The 21,199-nt window shown below is 42.7% G+C and overlaps 1 protein-coding gene across 4 annotated transcripts in view; it reads right to left on the minus strand.

Moving 5' to 3' along the window:
- The window catches only part of utrn (utrophin), a 159,402-nt gene that overhangs the window by 114,376 nt on the left and 23,827 nt on the right, over positions 1-21,199 (minus strand). For all 4 annotated transcript variants that reach the window (XM_076083598.1, XM_076083599.1, XM_076083600.1 and 1 more), the window contains 29 exons: positions 19,101-19,322; positions 17,620-17,801; positions 16,413-16,563; positions 16,077-16,196; positions 15,625-15,726; positions 15,349-15,456; positions 15,025-15,204; positions 14,294-14,457; positions 14,069-14,192; positions 13,876-13,963; positions 13,116-13,360; positions 12,313-12,481; positions 10,489-10,616; positions 8,455-8,592; positions 8,245-8,358; positions 7,902-8,057; positions 7,582-7,752; positions 7,233-7,424; positions 6,412-6,546; positions 5,026-5,175; positions 4,348-4,509; positions 3,884-4,015; positions 3,518-3,691; positions 3,153-3,308; positions 2,865-3,035; positions 2,108-2,287; positions 1,265-1,393; positions 361-531; positions 131-187 (listed from right to left, as the gene is read on the minus strand). In XM_076083598.1, the coding sequence (XP_075939713.1) occupies positions 131-187; positions 361-531; positions 1,265-1,393; positions 2,108-2,287; positions 2,865-3,035; positions 3,153-3,308; positions 3,518-3,691; positions 3,884-4,015; positions 4,348-4,509; positions 5,026-5,175; positions 6,412-6,546; positions 7,233-7,424; positions 7,582-7,752; positions 7,902-8,057; positions 8,245-8,358; positions 8,455-8,592; positions 10,489-10,616; positions 12,313-12,481; positions 13,116-13,360; positions 13,876-13,963; positions 14,069-14,192; positions 14,294-14,457; positions 15,025-15,204; positions 15,349-15,456; positions 15,625-15,726; positions 16,077-16,196; positions 16,413-16,563; positions 17,620-17,801; positions 19,101-19,322 (4,371 nt within the window). The remainder of the gene's footprint in view (positions 1-130; positions 188-360; positions 532-1,264; positions 1,394-2,107; positions 2,288-2,864; positions 3,036-3,152; positions 3,309-3,517; positions 3,692-3,883; positions 4,016-4,347; positions 4,510-5,025; positions 5,176-6,411; positions 6,547-7,232; positions 7,425-7,581; positions 7,753-7,901; positions 8,058-8,244; positions 8,359-8,454; positions 8,593-10,488; positions 10,617-12,312; positions 12,482-13,115; positions 13,361-13,875; positions 13,964-14,068; positions 14,193-14,293; positions 14,458-15,024; positions 15,205-15,348; positions 15,457-15,624; positions 15,727-16,076; positions 16,197-16,412; positions 16,564-17,619; positions 17,802-19,100; positions 19,323-21,199) is intronic.

Raw genomic sequence — 21,199 nt, forward strand, 5'->3', positions numbered from 1 at the left:
AAACAAGTAAAATACCTGACTGCATGCTTCGGTTTGTTCAGCTGTGGTATAATTTGTGATCATACACCGACTCCAGTATTTTCTCTGAAAGGCTTGGCAGCTGTATGTAGTTTGGATGAAATATCTGTACCTGCTGAGGTACCTGCTGGTTCAACTCAACGCCACCTGATTGCAGACATGTCATCATCTGAATGCAAAACAGACAAGGAACAGATGAAGTGACTGTACAGACTATGCCACATGCTTTCTATTCGGTTTAGCAGGATTTCATTTTACACTGTGATGTTCGTTAGTGAATGCATTACACAATATTGGCTTGCTTTATGCAGTGATTTTAGGTAACATACAGTGCTTTTGTACCTTGGCAGTTTTGATGTGTTGGGAGACTTTGTCGAAGTTGCAGTTGAGATCAGCCAGTTTTGGCTCCACCACATCGCGGCAGGCGGGCCCCCTGCTGGTCATCAGGATGATGGCCTGGTCCCTCACGTTGTCCACACGCAGACCGATGTCCTCCAGCTCCTCCAGCATGCTCTGCGGACAGACCACAGACTAAAATCACTTTATGCTATCAGTCATTCTCTCAGACAGGGTGGCAGGGTAGCCTTGGTACAGAACAAAGAGCTCAGCACAGCAAGTACTGATGAAGGTTAGCAGGGCCATGCACCAGCTGATATTTAGTGGAGACCTTCATGACACGGAGAGAGGAAGGGAAGGGTTGATAATTTAATATAACTGGAAGATAAATTATTTGAAGCTACGGTGAAAGACTCTCTTGCACAGACTCGCTTTTACTCTCTTTTTTTTTTATTCCATCTGGTGAAGCACGGGGAAGTTGGCCATTTTTATTAAGAACTATTTCTGTTGCAACAGTAGACAATCCAAAATGGTAAATTTAGAAATGATTGATCGTATCCTTGATACTCCTTTCATGAAGAAACGCTTTAAAACCTCTGCATACAACAAGGTAACAGGAGGGGATTTTCTTGATGGATTCTTGCAGAATGCATTTCCTTGCCAGAGAAAGTGTAATTTACATAAAGCAATTCTAAACTACCGTTAGATACTGCTTGTCAAAGTATAAGCTCTGCCAATTCTTACATATTTTCAGACGTATAATCTAATAACTTTGCAATGATAATATGGCAAAGGAGAGGCTGGTAACTATCTCTTATGTACCGGGTGTGCTGTATCCTGACTTTAGGGTCATTCTCCCTTTATTGATCGTGATGCTTCTCTCTCACAATGTGAAAACTTCCCGTCTTACCGTTACCACCTTCTCTCGCTCTGTCGGGGCGAGCCGCTCAGTCTCGTCCAGGTGGATCTGGGTCTGGTAGAGCCAGGTGCTGATATGAGCCAAGTTCTCGTCAAAGATTTCCACTTCATTCTGGTGACTCTGCTCCCATACAATATAAAACAAGGGCTCAATGTTTCCATTCAATCATACACAATGAGAACATGAATTACTGCTAAAGGTCTCTCTGTGTTTTCACCATTTACTACTTCATCTAAAACAAAGACATTTGAAAGATTCTCTGAGGGTTCCAATACCTTTTAATGATTTGCACTTCAAATAGTATTTATATATATATATATATATATATATATATATATATATATATATATATATTACTGAAGAGAAGATTTGCATGTCTTGTTTTGTTTATTTAGTATATTTCTTCACTCGGCTTAGAAAGCATAATGAGGAATCGTTTATTTGGGTCGTAAATAAATAACCTTGTAATGTCTTTATTTTCCTTCCAAGGTTGGAAAAAAAACTACTTTAAAATTGAATAAACTTCAAAAACAAAACTTTAATTATTCTAGCACATTGGATATGTATTATACGTGCAGTCATAATTGATGGAAGAATTCTCGTTACCCACAAAAATGTCATGCTAAAAGTCTTAGATAAGCTAAGAAATAAAAAATACATTTATTCTCCCAAGAGTAGCCTTTGTTCATTTGCAAATGATGGCAAATAAAAATATTGTTTAAGCATAAAACTATTAAAAAAAAGCAGGTGGGAGTTTCGACTTACTCAGAGAACATAAAATAAAGAACACAGCATTATTTATTAAGCCTTGCTGTATCAAATATTTGCACTCACCAGCACAGCACTAAGCCAGTCCTCGGTCCAGGTGCGGACACGGCCCCAGGCTTCATTGAGGCCACAGAGTTTGTCCTCCAACGGAGCCTCGCTGCCCTCCACCAGAGTCTGCAGACCAGCACTGGTCTCCGTCAAGCTGGACAGCTCCGCCTTACGACACTCCGACTCCTTCAGCAGGCCCTGAAGGAGGGACACACGCATACAGTTCAATATACAGTAATTATGTGATGACCTCCATGTTTCAATAAATGATTGTCTTATCAGCCAGCTGTTGTTAGGAGTTATTGTACAGCAAAGACAGACACTGTAATGCACACCAAAAATAAGGCAGGAATCAGGTCAATATTCATATTTTCAACCGCATTTATATTTTAAAAGTTGAAAACGTGTTTATGCTGAAGACAAGTGCATCTGGAGAACAAAAAATTAAATTTGAAGAATCTTTTTACACATTTTCATGTACTGTACTGTGAACCAGTGACTCATTTAAAATGCATACTGCTTCACTTCTTCACTAATACTGTCGTCCTGTTCACTGAATTGGGATCTCAGAGAGAGAAAAGGGGGGATGAACTCTTTTTAACACAGAAGCACTCTCAACAGTCGTCCTCTTTCTTTATCTCCGGCGCTAAATGGAGAGAGATTTGCATTTTCAGGAACATCTTACTGTCCCTATGCTCCACCTACTGGCCAGAAGCAGAATCACTTCTTTGCTCCTGCTGAAGGGATTTGATGAAATGTTTGGACTGTTACTCACATTAGCCCATGCGATCTCCGCATCAATGTCAGCTGGCATGTCTCCACAGCTGTTCTTCTGCTGGAGCTGGGCCTCATTGGTGGTCAGCCACTCCTCCAGGGCGGCGCTCTCCTTTTGGAACTTTTGAGACAGAGACAAAGCCTTTTCCAGGTCCTGCTTGCCCTCCGTTACCTGTAAAGAGAAGGAAAACAAAGGTGTCTTAAAATTGGTCGAAGACATATTGAATATTACGTATAATCCAACATGAGCTGCAGTCAGAACGAGGAGAATGATATAAAAAGAAGTTACCTGTGCCCCCAGGTCATTGTAGAGCAGTTTGAGAGCAGTGAGCTGTTCGTCCATGGCCTTGGGGTTCTCCGTCTGCTGTTTCTGCACAATCTGTCGACCTGTTTTTATCACCGTCTCCACCTCCAGCTTCACCTCACTCAACAACTTGTATAGTTTCTATAATTCAAAAAAAGAAAAAGGAAAATGAGCCTATGCGTGAGGGTGAGATAGACTTATGGTATCTGCATAAGTAGGTAGCTAGGCTGGCAGATACTTTTTGTTTATGTATTCTTTAATGGGCACACAGCACAGTCCACACAATCTGCAAAGAATAAACCATTTGTGCTTGCTTATAAGAGAGAGAGAGAGAAAGTTGTAGCTCTCACCATGCAACCACCGAGGTGGGACTGGAGTTTTTCCGGGTCCACGTCCCTGACATCCAGAATGTGAAGCTCAGCCTGGGCACCGTCCAGAACTCTCTTACAGTCCAACATGCGCTGCTCAAAGTTAGCTGGCTTCTGGAACAGCTGGTACTTTGTGGAGATCTCTCTCAGTTTCCTCTGCAGTGGGTTAAGGGAGAGAATAGTAAAGTTATACGTCTGTGTCACAACACAGGTAACACACACACACACACTTCTCTTACCGTCCTGCCTAGATTCTTCCACAGCTTTAAACATGAAGGCATTCATAGTACACCAGTCTGACACGACTTCCTGCAGTTCCTGATATTCTCCAGTAGAAGTCAGTGTTACCTGTAGCTGGTCCAGCATGGTCCCACCTCGAGCAGCTTTGCCATCAGTGGTGGTGGGAGGCAAGTTGGCCACGTTCCTCTTCCTCATCTCCTCCACTGTCACCTCGTGGGCTGCGATCTCTGCCCCGATGGTCTGAAGGACAACAAACACAAACACCATGAGTGTACGTGCACTCATACAGACAGCCCTCTTACTGATGCTGTTGGGATCAAAGAATGAAATATATTTCTTAGTTTTCCTAAAGCATCTGTGGACAACCTGATGTGTTTTGTGTGTATATTATATTAACACTATTTATTAATATTTTACTACAATTCCATGGGCCTCTAGGTGAAGGGAGGACCTTCAGACAAGTGAGCTGACACCGCATGAAGTAAGATTCATCAAGTTTGGATACTTCCTTGAGTTTCCCGTCTTGTCTGGTAACTGTGAGTGAGTGTGTGTCACGCACACGCGTACGGTACCTGTGCCTCCTGTGTGAGCTGGATGGCGTCGATGCGGTCGGTGAGGTAGGACGTGAGTGTGTGGTCCAGCTGGCTCAGAGACTCCTGCAGTGTTTGGAGCGCCTGTTCGTTCTCCTTCAGAGTCTGCAGCTGCTGCTCAAGGCTGATCTGCCTGTTGACCGCCTGGAAGGGGACACGTACATTAAGCCATGTGTTTGAATATGTCACGGTCAAGGAAGTCAATATTGCCCAATTTCAATTAACTACGGGGAAATTCATGTCTTAAAAAGGTAGATGGAAAAGGCTGAATATAAGCTGGTATATTATATAGATGGAGTGCAATACAGTTTGTGCTGATACAATGTAAAATATGGTAAAAATATATATATGTTATTGATTTTACTATAATATGATAAAACATAAATGTGTTTGGTATCATATCAAAATAAATCTCAATATACAATAACTTTCCTTCGAACAACCCATGGATGTTTGGTGAAAATGACACAGTTGCATATTTGCAAAGGATATATTTCAATACAAATTCCTACAGTAAAATAAAATGCATATGTCTGAAACTGAAAACGAAATCCAAACAAAACACATAATGGATGCCTTCATTCTACAGCAACAAACGCACACGTATATCATATTATAGTAAAATCCACATTTGTTTACACACAAAGCCAAGGTCCTGACCTGGTGGTTGAGTTGCTCGTAATGGGAATTGAAGGCCTCTAGTTTCTCACTAATGAGTTCGTCCAGTATGCCCCCGTCTATCAGCGTCTGACCCAGCTCTCTGATTTGCGTCCGGTTGTCCCCGGGGTGGCGAAGCGCACTCTCCAAACACTGGTGGTGAATGACGAGATGGAGAAGGGGGTAAAAGTTATGAGCAAATAATCATAAAAATCAAGCAAAGAGGGAAGCAATGGAAGGGAGCGTGAGGAAGTGATCAAATAAAGTAGTCCTTTGATAAAGCTGCGACGAAGATCAAGAAAGTTGAACTGCTTCACAGTTCCAAAAATTTGCCACAGAAACAAGAAAACAAGAGAAGACGGATTTACTACCAATTAGCTGAGCAAATAGATGGAGTGCAGATGCAGAAATTGCAGCGTTGGGTGCGTCAGATGGAGGCAAAAAGAGAGAAAAAAGATGATAACTGCACAAGAAATGAGAGACAAGTGAGAGAGAGAAGCTTGTCGAGTGACGACACATGTTTGGCTTCCACAGTCATTGTTTACGTGGGGTCATTAAATGTGCTTTTCCTTCCCGGAGGTAATGAACAGAGAGAGAGAGAGCGAAAGCCCTCCTCCAGAGGGGTGAGTCTGATTTGGGAACTGGGAGGGGTGAGGGATGAGAAAGAGAGGCTTAGAAGAATGGAGAAAGAGAGAGAGAGAGAAAGAGAGAGGGAAAAAAAACAGCCAAAACACATGAGGCGAGGGGGAAACATTGTCTTCAAGGGTCTTCAATTTCCTTCATCACTATGCGATGTTACAGAAGCAGCACTGTGATTAAAGTGAGTTTGACAGTCATGCCGCAGGCAAGTCTACAGATATAGCAACGAAGCAAGACAGAGCAGAAGAAATTTGGGAGACAAAGTCAATGAGGTTATTAACAGAGTTAGAATATTAAATGGATGTTGTTTGGCATGGAGATTTCATCTCAGCTAACTTTATGTATTTCTGAAATGTGACATAAAGCAGTGTCTCGTAATCACACATGGGATGGGACAAATGTTTGGGGTGATACGAAATAACTATTGGACAATGTAAAGAAAAAATGTTGACGTTAAGTGAGACCAACAATAGCACTGAGTCAAAGTCCTTTTGGTGGTACTGATTCGAAATTAACCGGAACTAAGCTAGTCTCACATTCAAACAAATTCAAACTGCACACATAGAAACAAATTCATGACAAGTTTGACTGTGGGTAAGTCAGAAAAATGTAAATATTCCATAAAAAGCTAAATCTTCCTCTTTAAAGAGTGAAAGAATTAAATGGAGAGAAAGATAAGAAGACTAACGGCAAACCATAAGATGACAGATGAATTAAACGCGATTACAGCATGCGTGTTTGCATTTGTACCTCCAGAGCTTCATTCACGGCCTCAGTGCTCTCTGGTAAGTTCTCAGTAGCTTGGACCTTCTCCCCCAGCGTGTTGAGCCAGGTCTGCTCCATATCCAGGTACTGAAGCAACTCCATCCAGCAGGACCAAACCTCCTACACATAAGCACTCAGTCAGAAACATTTCAATAACGCTGTGCACGGCCAGAAGAAAACTGTGACTACAAAGTGACTGCTGTATTAAGCATGCCCTCGCTTACAATCTTGAAGAACAATATGAAAAATACTTAGTTTACTCAATTAAGCAGCAAAAGTCTAGGAGCAAAGAGAGAATAGTGACTAATGGGAAATCAGGCAAAGAGTATACATGAACATAAGCACAGCTCAGAGACGTCTTTGACCTTTTCCCTGCAGTCTGGGGGATGATAATCAAAAACAGCCTTAAACTATGACTTTACACTCACAGATTAGCTCGTAATACCAGAACCAGTGCCCTTCCAGCTGCTCTTGTTCTTTGCATGAAAAGTAACAAAAAGGAGCCAGAGAAATGACACATCGCGTAAACAAACATGTCATTCCAATACTGTTGCAAGTTGCTGGCCAAATTGGAGCATTCATGCATAAAATTAAGATTTTAATTCTTATTTTTACGTGATTATGTGCTAGAGGAGTATTTATGGCTGTGAAAAACACACTAAAAGCCAACTGGAATCCACAATGACCAGGCGCTTCTTGTTTTTCCGTCTAAACGGATAAACTGAGAAGCTGATGCGCAAGAACATTTTTTACAACAAGAAAAGCATAGGTCGCCATCAGAAGGACATCACACCCACACACTTTACCTCCAGAGTGTGACACTTGCTCTTAAAGCGGTCACAGAGCTTTTGGTAGTTAACGAGAACCCCCTCCAGCTCAGAGGTCAGCTCCTCTGCACCGCCTCCACCAGGGGGCGATGTTCTGGACACCAGCATGTTGATGCTGTCCTTCAGGATCTTCACCTTCACCTCCTTCTGCAGCACATCCTCTTTAGCCCTCTGGTGCGAGAGGTCAGAGGACAACGGAGACAGTAACAGAAGAAGACACTTAGACCGACACACTCAAATAAAGCACTGTCAAAAGCAGAGATTAAACATATTTGCCCAAAGGTCTCCAAACGTTCCTACTATGTTATAACCGAGCCTGCACTCCCACCTTCATCTCCTCCAGCGATGTTTCCAGCTCCTCTGGACTCTTGTATTCAAAGTCCCTCATGAGAAACTCCTCATCGACCTGGGTCATCCATTCCTGCATCTCCGCCAAGTCCTTCCTCAGATTCACCTGCCTCTCCCGATTCTCTGCCACACGCTGCTGATGTTTCAGCAGCTGGAGTGACACATTAGCTTCATCAGCGAAACAAGACACTAAAAATCTCACTGTAGTTATGTGAATGAATACAGGCATGCAAATACACGGAATAGGAACTGCGGGATATAACAGCACACTATGCAAACAAGAGAGAAGTTATTCCTCACCTGTTTGCCGAGCGTGTCCCATTTGCTCTGGCACTCGTCCAACTTATCCTGCCCCCACTTGGCTAGTCCCGGGACTGCAACGGTCTGTATAGCGCTCACATTCTCTCCCATCTGCTTCAATGAACCTTCCACTGACTCCATCTCATTCACATACTCCTTGTTAGCAGAAAAAAAAAAAAAAAAGAACGATAAAGAATAATACTTTGACTGCAGTCTTCACATAAACATCTGTAAAAGTAACCTGTAAGTGGTTACGTCATGATGTCTTTACCATAAGAATGTCAAAAAGCATTGGGGGAAAAAATAACAATCAGTGTTTTCATATTTTGCATTGTCCCCTAACCTTGCACTGGTTAAGCTCTTCCTGTAGACTCTCTTTGTCGCCCAACCCCGTGGAATCACGAGACAAGAGTTCCTGAACCGCATCCAACCAACGTTCAACTTCCACCAAACGCACCTGACGACAGCATTAAAACAAATGTATCGAAAACATTAAAGTAAAGACCAAAAACATTCCGAAGGCTTTCTGTATCACAAACCACAGCTACTTCACCTGATTGTCCTTCATGCTACCCAGGATGCACTGCAGTGTGCCCAGCTCCTCACGGGCCCTGGAGGAGAGCTGACTCCATCTTTGTAGTTCTGTAGAATCAGAAGCTTGCTGCGTTTGCTCAATCTCCAGACACAGGCCCTGCGGTGAACAAGAGATCAGGCTTTAAACGACACGTCCAAGCTGTGTGTAATGGAAACTCTTTATGAACAATTATATTATGAACAATTTGTTATGCAGCAACATTAACAACAACAATGTCTAACAGTGTGTCATCTCTTGGTGAGAAGAAGATAAGAAGTCCCTAATCTCTTTCATTAACTGAGGCTTCACGATTATGTAAACATTTGTGGCGGTCACGTCCTTTGGAATCCTTTTATTTTTTCAACTTGTGATTACTCTATACTGATCCCAAGTTTCTCCAAGTCATTTGATATTTTGCCCCGCAGTGATGTTATATTATGAACCCCCTCAGAAGTACATAGTACAACCACAGTTATCCTCCACAAAGTTCCACAGCAAAAACGTCTTGAAGCCGTATGCAGCTTTCATGTACTACGAACTGGTTGAGATGAGAAAGATTCCTATGTTCATGACTTCATGTGCGTGGAATTCACTGGACGACTCATGACAGTTGTTTGACTGCAGAGTTGTGGTGTGAGGGTTAAAACTACTGAGCATTGACAATATAACGCTATAACCACCACATTTGGGATAAATTATCTTGAACGACTTTGGCAGAAATGAGGCATTCGTGTTTGTTTGGTTTTCAGGCACTTCAGAGTTATTAGGCTGCAAATCAAACTTTCAAAAACAATTGACTTTCCCACTGCTACTTCAGTTGGAAACTGGTAATTACATTATTTCAATTTGACATGAATGCGGCATTACAACTTGTAGTGAAAGATGAATCCATTTAAACATGACAGAACAACACTGGGCCAATCAGATGACTATCACCTTCTATCATTAGGCTAATTACTAATGGGAGATGAGATGCCGTCATGAGATTGTGTGTGTCGCCTGTCAGGCTGACTGAGTGATTGAGCGGCCCCCCTCACTGAGCTGTTAGGAGCTCCATGCAGCATGAATGGGCACGCTGCCCAGAATGTGCCACGTCCCCGCCCCTTTCCCCGGCACCATGCCCTATCTAACGATAACAAGAGCTCTTGGAGTGAGCCACATTCCACCAAAGGATGGAGGAGGAGAGAAACACACGCGAAACACAACGCGTATCACAAAGATGCATACCAAAACACACACACACACACACACACACACACACGCTCTTTTCCTCCCACACAGAGGTTTGATACAGTGCAGAGGGAAGTGACTGGCTGATAAAGGGGGCCTATTGTGTGCTTGAAAAATAAAAACTGACATTGGCTAACACTCCGATTCACGTGGAGGCACACGGACAGACACAACAATGAAATCATTTTAGTTTAGATGTCAGAGGACACATGTGATATCAGCTTCAGTCTTCAGATAAAACACAACGACAATAGTTTAAAAATATATTCCAACACACGAGTATGCAGTTGTGTCGGTAGTTTTCACTTAATGTTGTTATTTATTGAAATATTATTAGATTTATAAAAAAATAAAAATACAAACAAATGTTACAAGATGAGCATTAAACAGCAACGTGGATTATAAATAATAAATATAATTGGCAATAATAAAAATAGCTGAAGTGAACAGTGAAATGTATTTGTATATTGTGGAAATGTATTGACTGACTATTGAATACAAATATTTGAGTAATAAGAATATTGGATTTATTAGAGTTAAACCTTCAAGACAACCTCAAACCTTAAAATACATTAATAATAATATTAATACTGTCAAACAATAGTAATGAGACTTTTTGATCATACTTTTAATGGTAACCTCACCTAGGAGTTCATGTTTTGGGTTCCTGGTCATCAGAATATTTCTATTTTACAGATTTCAATGTAGTTTGGTGCAAAGTTTGTTTTTCCCTCATGGTTTTTGGAATCATAACTATATTTATAAAGATCATGCACTTCTCACCTGTGCACTCTCCACTGCTTCCTCAGCTGACGGGATGTCTACTATTCCTTCTCTCAGGGTGGCCAGCCTGGCCTTTAGTCCGTCCACCTGACTCGATAACACCTGGTTGGCCTCAAGACTGGTCAAAGCTGGAACAAGGAGGAATTATATAGTAAGTTAAGGTATCAGAACTTTTGCATCAGGAATAAAACCACAAGGAATTGAGCAGGTATGGGATTCCCCTTCTCTGTGTGTGTGTGTGTGTGTGTTTTTACAGGAGGATCCCAGATGTTTGACAGTCTCAAAATACGTTTAGCTGCGCTCTTCTAACCAACTTATGCATAAGTTTAATCATCTAACTATCAATGCCACGAGACAGAATGTGTGTATTTCCATCCCACAAAGATATCTTTATCTATGTCGGACCGAAATAAATCAAATCAAACTAAATAGTTTATCCATACTATCTCGGACACATTCAAATTCAATCATTCTTTCAACAATACCCTTCTGTCGACCAATTTGGTTGCTAACCAAAAAGAAACCATTGAACCAACAGCAAGACTATACGATAGCGCTTATAAGATCTTTGGCAACCTTCCCCTGTGGACTCCACACTGCACTTTCACATTTACTTTCAGATCCAAACCAACACTTACTGCACTTACTGCTGTACTTCTAAGAAACAACACAAGACAGGAACGCATCACAAGATCTAAATTGCCTGCACTTATCCCGGTGCAGACTTACATGTTTTGTTGTTGTCTTGTTTCTGTCTTTATTTTGTGACGTAATTGTGATTCCGTCTTATGTGCTGCAGTACAGGAACCTGCTAGTTTTAACAGAGTCAGGCCAGATTAACTGTAACACATGAAATGTCACTTTTAATGTATAATAATAACAGTTCACAGATTAAATACAAATAAACTACAAAAAGGTATGACGGATGCATTTTAAAAATACACAAAAGTTACCTCATTCATATTGAATGGTTGTATGGTTTTCGGTTCCTGCTCTTCTTACCGTCTCTCTCCTCATCTCCTTGTCTGTCAGCGTTGTAATAACTGGGTGATTTAATGCTTTCATAACATGGCTATGTTTATATACGCAAAGAGCAGAGATGGAACTGGGAGAGAAATAGAAAGAGGCACTGGTGGGAGGCAAACGGCCCTTAAGCAGAGACAAAATGGTTTTCCTTGGCTTTCATCCAAATCCTCACAGTCATAAAAGCCTAAAAGGCAGAGTGAGACAGACACACACACACACACACCTGTCGTCTGGAGTGGAGGGGATCATTCAAGTCTCTATTTACAGACTCATTTTTTGGCCAATAGGAGTGGATGTAAATTCCAGGGGTGAAACAGTGACTGATTTTCAGGACTGCTCCAGGTCCAAGTCACGTCCTCAGGTAGAGATGGAGCCGGCACGGAGGGATGATCTTACACTCGATCGCTCACGTATACACACGCGCTTCTAGTGAGCTTTTGGAGGCCATATAAGGACATCATTACTTGTGGCTGTCCGCAGATTCATATAAAAGCCGATGTCAAATTTACACAACCCCTGTGGGACTGAGCTCTGCTGATCTTAGCCATCACTCTTTCCGTCTCCCTATAAACCTGAAAGCTTTGAGCCAAGAGCAAGGAAAGAGAAATGGGTCTTTGTTTTAAGGAAGGTTTAAATCTCCTGTACTGCAGCTCTCTGAAATAGGAGGATGCCTCAAGGCTGTCAAAACCCAGTGAAAAGCACATACTGTTAATTCCCATAAACCTCCTCAGAGTTTTGGAACAGGTTTCCTCTGCACCCATTTTAAAAGATCATTTTGATACAGTTTAGCAGGAGTACCTTTGTTGACCTCTTGCTCTCTGCTCTGTAGCCGCTGCAGTGTGGAGGCGTGATGTGCCGATACCACCACCATGGTGTCTTTCAGAGAGGGCATGGCTCCTAGGGACCCCGCCTCTGCAGAAAGCTGCTCCAGTCGGGGACTGGCGGCAGTGACCTGGACAAGTCGGGACTGAAGAACATAAGAGGAAGACGCAAGTTCATTCGTTTGTAAGAAGAGAATTGTTTAACGATGATTCAGAAGGGAAATGTTATAAACTTGGCTCAAGATAAGTATATTCTCTTGACTTCTTCTTTAATAATGAAGATGGAAAGTTTATGTTTCAGCAAGTCATTTCCTTGTATCTGATTTATTTAGTGCCGTTAAGAATAATCAGTGTCATCTTAAAGAAATAATCTTTTCTCTGTATAAAAAAAGAAGAGGAAAACCTGCAACAGACACAATAAGTTATTCTGGAGATAAATTCACAAGTTACAGGATGAAGTCGTGCTTTACACCGACAGGTTTTCCCTTCCTGCTCAAAGTGAATTAGTCTCAAATTATATATTCTCAACTCCACACTTCAGGACAGTGTGATGAAGGGTTTTTATCTGTCTGAATCTGTACACCTTTTACTGACTTTGCAAGCATTTGAAGCACTCCGTCTGTTAAAGAGTCTCATCTCTGCTGTGAAAACTGAAGCGTTTATGAGATGCCAGCATGAGCTGAATGTAAGAGGACTAAGGAAAGGGCTGGAGGTGAAATTAAAGATTAAACTCACACTAAAGAGATCAGGGCGAATGTGGACGGAGACAATGTCTCTTACCTGACATCCTCCGCTCAGGCTTCTGAGCTCAGCCTCGTCACACTTTTCTCCAGCCGAAGTTGAGTCCAGCCACCGATCCTGCTCCTCGAGGGCTCGGTCCAGGTCTGCCAGCTCTGCAGACACCGCCCTGACACGGCTTTGAGTGTGAACTCGATTGCGGGCTGCCTGCAGCTCCCTCGCACACACATCCCACTCAGTTTGGGTCAGGTCTATGTCCGCCCTCACTGAGTCCACACACTCTCCTTCTGCAGAGAAAGAGAGAAGCCAAATGTACTGAACAACTAATTAAGTCGACTTTAAGTGGATTTTCACATCATTTAGTCTGTCACAGCCTGAGTTTTTGGTGTGAGTAAGAGACCCTAGCAAGAGTAAAAAGCAGACATGAGGTCAGAAAATAAGTTCTGTTTTGTGGAAAGTTCTGTGTTTAACAAACATACTCCACTACCCCTCACTGCCTCCAGAACAGTGTAAACACCCGAGTGCCTCTTCATTTCATTGAGCAGTTCTATGAAGTCAGCAACCCACCAGGCGGACAGATTTTACTACTCTGTCCACAAACAAACACAATTGGGGAAAAAAACGTAGGCTTGTAAATACCCAGAAAAATACCAACCAGCTGTGGAAAAGTAGTTAAGTCTTATGAGATCTCTGTTAGAGCCACTAGTCGTGAGCCTCTAAGCAACAATATATACGAGCAGCTATCTTGGAACGTGACAAAACTTGGATTGGTTTGTGTGGTCAGTGAGCAAAGGAATCATACCTCTCTCCAGCTGGTCCATCAAGACCCGTCCCTCCTGGATCACTTGACTGACTGTGGCTTCCTTTGCATTGAAGTCCAACTCTAAACCCTGCAGCGATTGGTCAACACATATTTACAGTGCGATTTTAGAAACACGTGCACAGACTTTAAGTTGGAATTGTTTGTTCTTAAGCCGTATCAACTGCAGGTTTACCGTCAGTGTGTCCTGCAGGTCTGGTGTGTCAGGCGTAGTGTCGGGGTGCGTGGAGGCCAGCGCCTGAGTGGACGTCTTCCATGTTTTAATCCAGGTCAGGACACCAGAAAGCTTATTTTCAAACCTGCAGAACCCAAAACACAATGCGTCTTTAATTCTTACACTATTCTGACAAAGGAGGCCTAGTGTGTACAGTACACGTCCCAGAACTGTCCCAGTTCTTACAATTGTCTGACTTCTGCATCGGTCTCCACCAGTCGTTTCTTCGGGGGAGCAGGTGGGGCCAACTCCTGGTCAGCGATAGAAGCAGCAGCAGCTACGGCAACTGCATCCACGACAACCTGCTCTTCCACCTGAGTCATCCCAGCATCCGTCACGGCTTCCATTACCTTAGCAGGGAGGTAGAGCAACAGTGAGAATGAGACAGAAATCTACCACACTCATCAAGTCAGAACCAAACAGGCTGTGACCAAATTCATTCACGGTGCAATTTAACTTTAAACTTATTCTATACACTCAATAACAATGTACAGCAGTGATTTTATCAGAAATAAACAACATTTTGCACTCTTGAATGTTGTTCCGACTTAGTTAAAATTGTACACCCATAACAGTGGTTTTGGTCATTTATTATTCATTACTTTACTTAAACAGACTGAAAAATTGAAGATTTATAGTGTTATCTTTTTCCATCGTCTTCAATGAACATCAATGAACATCAATGAACTTCCACCCATCTTACTTCCCCTTTTTGTTTTAATCTCAAGACCACAGGAAAGCCCAAATCAACACATTCACACTGTCCAGGCGGAGCCAAAGTCTCTTTATACAAAGTAGGTTGAGTTATCTTTAGTAAGTAGCTCCAGTTACAGCAATACATAATATCTCTATTAGCTCAGGTATAAAGGATGAAAACACACACACACACACACACACACACACACACACACACACACCTGGAAGGAGCAGTCCTCCAGCTTCTGCACTAGGTTGTCCCATCTATGTGCCAGCTCCTCTGTGTTTGTCTCAATCATGCCTCCCGCCTCAGGGCTCTGCAGTAGCGATATCACATCCTGTCCTGCATCAGAGAGCTGGTCAAGAGTCCTCCTCTTATTTTCCATGTCTTCCTTTAAAATCTACAGAATTGAATCACAAACAAAATCAATGGCTACGCTAAACATAGAGACCTTACTGCTAAAGTTCACTAACTAGAGGTGGTTAGTTTGTTAAAGTATCTGCAGCAGCAGCAGCAGCATGGCAAGACTTGGCAGACTACTTACTGCTAATCGGCGCACATTGGTATTCATTTCACTCGGGTCCTTAAAGTTGCTGGTCTGTACTTCACTCAAGGCCTCCTCTTTTTCTGCCAACCACGCTAGAAACAAACTCTACAGAGGAGGCGAGAAAATAGTATTAACTTCAAAAAAAGAGAGCACTGGTGTCCTGCAGCCTCGTTAACATGTAACACATTTGGAGTTCTGAATTCAGCGATCAGGGAAAAGAAGACAGTGTGCATGTTTGTGTACGCAGTAGGGAGAGCGTGCTGCATGTCCAACCTGGTCTGATAGAAGCTGCTGCCACACCATGAAGACCTCCTGCAGCTTGTGCCACCTCTCCTCTGTCCAGTGACACACAGCCGCCCAGCGCTCACCCAAAGACTTGAAAGCAGGATAAAGAGAAACATTAATACGAACATGGACGTTCAGAGAAGCACAATGTAAAGGAGAGGAACAAGTTGAATACATTCATTTGTTGATTATTTTCTAGATTAATCAATTCATTATTTGGTCAACAAAATAGTGAAAAAAGTCCATTCAGTTTCTCATAGTCTAAGGTGATGTCCTCAAATGTCTTGCATTGTCAGAGCAAATGGCTTAATACAGCCTGACAATCTATAGAAAATGTGTGGTCACTCAGCCAGCTTTTGTAGATGAAGTTCTAAAAACAAAAAGGAGGATATAATATTCACGTCTTGGTGACAAATTCACCAAGACGTCTGATAACTCACTTGTAGTTGCTCCTCCAGGGCTGCGGTGGCACTCTCCCCACTGTTCTCATCTACTACCACCACCATGTGCGTTAGAGAGTTGACCTTCACCTGCTCCGCCTCCAGGTCGTTCTGAAGCTCCTGAACAGAAACGCAAATAGTGAATTCAGCACGGTGGCATATTACCCATTAACAGAGCTGGCAGAGAAGCCAGTGAGCTTTATAGTGGCACACAGTGAATGACTCATGCAAGTTCAGGATTTATGTTCTACTTGTCCATGTTAACTCAATTACCCGTTCTTCATTGAATACATTTTGGCTTTGACAGGAAACATTTGAATGGGAAGCCATATTTACTTTGTGCTGTTCTATCTGTTCTTTGTAGAGCTCCAGGTCTTTAGCTGCGGGTTCAGTCTCTATCTTTTTGATTCGCTCCTCTGTTCGCGACAGCCAATCAGAAAGCTGCTGTAACTGCTGCTGCTGAAGATCCATCAGGACTTCATGGAGCCTGGGGAGGGACAGAGTCAGCACAGACAGTGAGGAAGAAAGGACATGAAAGTTATCTGTTTAATAATCTTTCAGGTGAAACCGACCGATTGAACTGCCTCACAAACACTACAATAAGGGCCAATGCTGTATACGGACTCCACGGACAGTGAGGCATGCAAAAGCACATATACTTTACAACGGGGTCAACAAATGCACATCATGAATACGATTTATCAACTAATGTGTTTTGTGTGTGTGTGTGTGTGTGTGTGTCTACAGCGTCATCAACCTTGATAACATAGATTAAGCGTTAGACTTGTTAGGCCTTGGAGGGCTCAAGGCTTATCAATTGTCACCTTCACTCAGTTTGCAGCCTTGTACATTCTTCACGAGCAAAACTCTGAACATCTGAGGTCAACAGTAACACAGAATGACCTCTGCTGGGCAATGTGTGGCTCATGATGTGATATGACTGCACACTACACACACATTTCCAGAATTTTGAGATGTAACTTTACAAAATACAATGACAGCTAACTGGTTTCTAAGGCTGTCTGGATACCATTTTGGAGCTTTGAATGTTTGGGTGAAAAATAAATCGAGAATATTCAACAAATATGGGGCGACAACGACGACAATAATTACCTCATTATGTACTTTACTTTGCTATTATTGTCTAATGAGAGATAAGGACAAAAATTGGACTTCCTGGATTTTCCATTTTCGTGCGGTGGACAGCAGTGACACACAAACCTCTACACACAACAAACAAAACTATTTGTCTGAGAATAACTCAAGAATAACTCATGTTTATGCATAATGAATAATGTGATTACTCTTCTTTACTTCATGGGCTATTTCAGATTTTTGGGGGAATGCAAACATAATAATGTTTTGTGTTTTTTTTTACAAGCATTCGGCTCAACCTTATAAATAAATAAAGAAAACAAATCATGTGATATTTGCATTCAACAACCGCAAAATGTATTGCAATACCTCTATAGGACATACGTATGTGTACGTGTGTGTGTGTGTGTGTGTGTGTGTGTGTGTGTGTGTGTGTGTGTATATCGACCTGGCCTGGCGGTCCATGCTGGCCACTCGGAGGCTCTCCCAGCGGGAGTTGAGGAGGCACATCTGCTCCCGGATTTCCTCTTCTTCCTCGTCTGTCAGATTGCCCTGGGCAATCAGTTGGTTACCCGCTTGGAGCACATTACCCACACTGCTCTGGTGCGCTGTCAACTCCATCATGAAGGCCTTTTAGATGAGGAGAAGTAAAGAGTTATGGTAAAATCATGTTTTACTTCATATCCTTAGAATTATGCAGATTCAGTCTAACATGGAGACCTAACATTGCTTATATAATCGGAGTTAGCCTGCTGACAGCACCCACATACTAAAACCTGGATGTGTGTCTCTGCCAACCCCTTACCTCGAGCTTCACTAGGTAGAACACTTAATAATGCCCCGCAGAAGCACCGGGTATCACCTCTGCACCCTCGCATTAACAAGTGTTGCTGTAGCAACAGTCAGACAAGCCTGCGAGCACAAACTGAAGAGCAGAGTCTGTCAAGCAGCCAACTGAGGCCAATTACAAAACAAAAGAGGGAGGAGAAATGCTTCAAGAAGGAAAACAAGAGCAACTTTGAAGGAGTTAAGTTGCTCCTTAGAGGAGCTGCTTTTTGCTGGTCCCTGTTGTGAGCAATATGAAGCCCAATGAATTGAGTTATTGTCGCTTTTCCGTGAGCTCTCTGGATGAGTAAGCATTTTTGACTGCACCTCTGAGCACATTGTTTTTGATCAGGCTTTGCTGGAGAAGTTGGGAGTACGTATGTGAACAACAAGGCCGAAACAGACTGGATTGATTTGTTTTAGGCCTCCTGAAAAGCCTGGCTGTTAAAGAGGCTTTGGGTCTTGTTGCTCAGTCTCACTACCGGCTTTCAGCTTTGACCTGGATTCCAGACTTCACAAATATTCACATTTCAGCCAAAGGGAATCCAGCCAAAGCCCCTTTACACACATGCACAGACACAAACCCTGCAGCTACGCCTTCTCAGGCAAGCAAGCGAGGTCTGTGCCAGGGCACCATGGGGTGCTGTGCGCCACTGTTCGCAGCAGAATTCCTGGCATTCCCAACATGTACGGAACATGTACTGCTGGTTGTGGGAGGGCTTTATCTCTGGGACACTATATTCAGGCTCAGCAATGGAGAATGACAGTTCTTAGACAAAAAATAAAAAAACTGGTGCTTAAGATAAGATAAGACAAATATCCTGAGTGTGTCATCATTTGTCTTAAAAACAATAAAATGTTTAATTCTAAACTGAAACATAAGTCCATTTAGACAGTTATGGACTTTTCATATATTAACCTTTGAGAAGCACCGCATAATGTATCACTTTGTCACTTTTTGACAGTGTTAGAAGTGCAAACAACAGTGTTATTTATGTATTTATTTAGTTATGTCAATGTATCCGAGTCCTGTCTACATGTGCAAGCATGTTTACATCTCTGCAAGCCCTAAGCCAGCCAGCCAGCCTGCGGGTCTCCTCCTACCTCGTGCGTGTGAAACTGCTCCTTGACTTCTTCCACATCGTCTGACACCTCCTCCTGAGTATGCAGGGCATCCTCGGCCAACAGCAGCCAGGTCAGTACCTCCTCCAGCGTGGTCTGGTAGCTGTCCAGGTCCACTTCATCCTCCATCTCCCCCTCTGTCTCCGTCAGGGTGCTGGGGGTCTCGGGCCGGGGGCTGCTGCCTGCTTCCTCCATCTGCACATTCTGCAAGACATGAGGCGGGGATGAGGGCACCGGTTGACCATATTTTAGACATCTGGGATTATCATTACTGTGATAATAGGAAAGGTATAATAGTAAAAGTAATTACTTTAGGTCAAAACCTCCATTTGTCTTTTCATCTGAGCACATTAGTTGGTGAGTTTTAAAATAGAGCCAGACATCTAGGAGGGGCCAGTGTTGCTCTGGAGCACACAGAGCAACCTGCCCTTCCAAGTTAAGAAAAAAACAAAACAACTGCAGGCCTATTATAGGATGCTTAGAGGAGCCCTTTCAACACTGGGCAGGGCAATGCTCATTCTAGGAATAGCAGCAAGTTTGTCCTGGGTGACGTTGAGTGTACAGTCAGATATGAACGGTGCAGAAGAAATGGCTTTAAGAACAAGAGGGAAAGCATGTTTGAAATGAAACAAAACTTAGATGTAAGTGGAAAGAAGCTTTGTTGTGTCATGACAGTTGTCTTGTCAGTGCAGTGTCCTTCAATAACAACTTCCCTGAATACATTTCTAAATCTAACACCATAAAAAAAGAGGCAGTTCATTAATCACAATCTCACTAAATTAACAAATTATTCCAGGTTTCCATTTTCTGAAGGAAAGTTGGAAAAAAGTTCGACAGAGCTCAACAAATCGGTCTGCAGCTGAAATAAACAGGAGATAAAATCCTTGCAGCCGGAGCCGAGCCAAGTCAAAGATGACAGAAATGCTAATGGCTGTGGAGAGACTGGTCCAGTAACGAGTCAAATGGACCTTTGTTTTCCAGGCGGAAATTACACAAAAGTAATGTCTGTGCAGCGAACTCAGAAAAAGGTCACCTGCTGAAAATATTTGATGACCTTTCAGATATTTTGGTGTAAGTCACAAATATACTGTAAGTCCTTATGTTAGACTGGTGGAGGCTGGCAGAGACATCAGTAACAACGTTAGACGGAAAGACGAGGGGGAGGGGGAGAGGGAGAGAGGGAGAGAGGGAGAGGGAGAGAGAGAGAGAGAGAGAGAGAGAGAGAAAACTGCCGCCTTGCTCGATTTATTGACTTGAATGGCTGTAAAATAGCTGTGGTCTGGCTCAACAGAACACTTTATTATCACCAGATGATTTGCTCAACTCAATCGCTGCATTCATCACGTTTGCAGTTGTGGTTCTGGAGCATGCAATTATGCGTACGTACAATTTTTGTTTGATCACAAGCCGTCAATATTGAAAACACATGAAGATTAAGAACTCCACAAAAATAGCACGAACCAGTAGCATGAACTTCAAAAACACAATTACCAGAACAAAACACAGTTATCAGAAACAAAGAGCCTTTACTTTTTTCCCTCCACTCTCACACTACCAGCAGCATTACGCATCACTTCCTATGGAGAGAGGAACTCTGCCAGGAAAGTAAACCCCTTGTTGGACCAATCAGGACACTATTTAAAAAGAGACTTTTCCAGCACTCGTTCCAGGACGTGTGAAGTATGTGCCCACGGGTAATATAAACCTAAGAGGTGGTTTCTGGGATTTTCTGACTTCTGACTAAAAAAAAACTCTGAAACAGCCAAACCAGCGATGTATCCATGGGCTGCAGTTTGATCTTCTGTAGCTACTCATCACAAGTTAGTCAAACAGCAGGAAAGTCCAACTGAATCAAGGTGTAGAAATAAGACACCCTGAAATGCTCACAGATGTTAAACATTGAACAGTGTCGGTGTGTGCATGTAAAGCCACCTGCCCACCAGCACGCAGGCATCTTTAATGCTCCAATAACCTTCCCTGTCAACTCTCTGCACACACTCCCATTCTCCCCAATTTATTCCCTCATTTCCTTCCACCCCCCCTTTACAGCTCTGTGTTTCCAGCAGCATGCAGTTCGGTCT

The sequence above is a fragment of the Anarhichas minor genome, unplaced genomic scaffold, assembly GCF_050575085.1.
Source record: "Anarhichas minor isolate MPS153535 unplaced genomic scaffold, ASM5057508v1 ptg000136l, whole genome shotgun sequence".
In the NCBI taxonomy this organism is placed as follows: domain Eukaryota; kingdom Metazoa; phylum Chordata; class Actinopteri; order Perciformes; family Anarhichadidae; genus Anarhichas; species Anarhichas minor.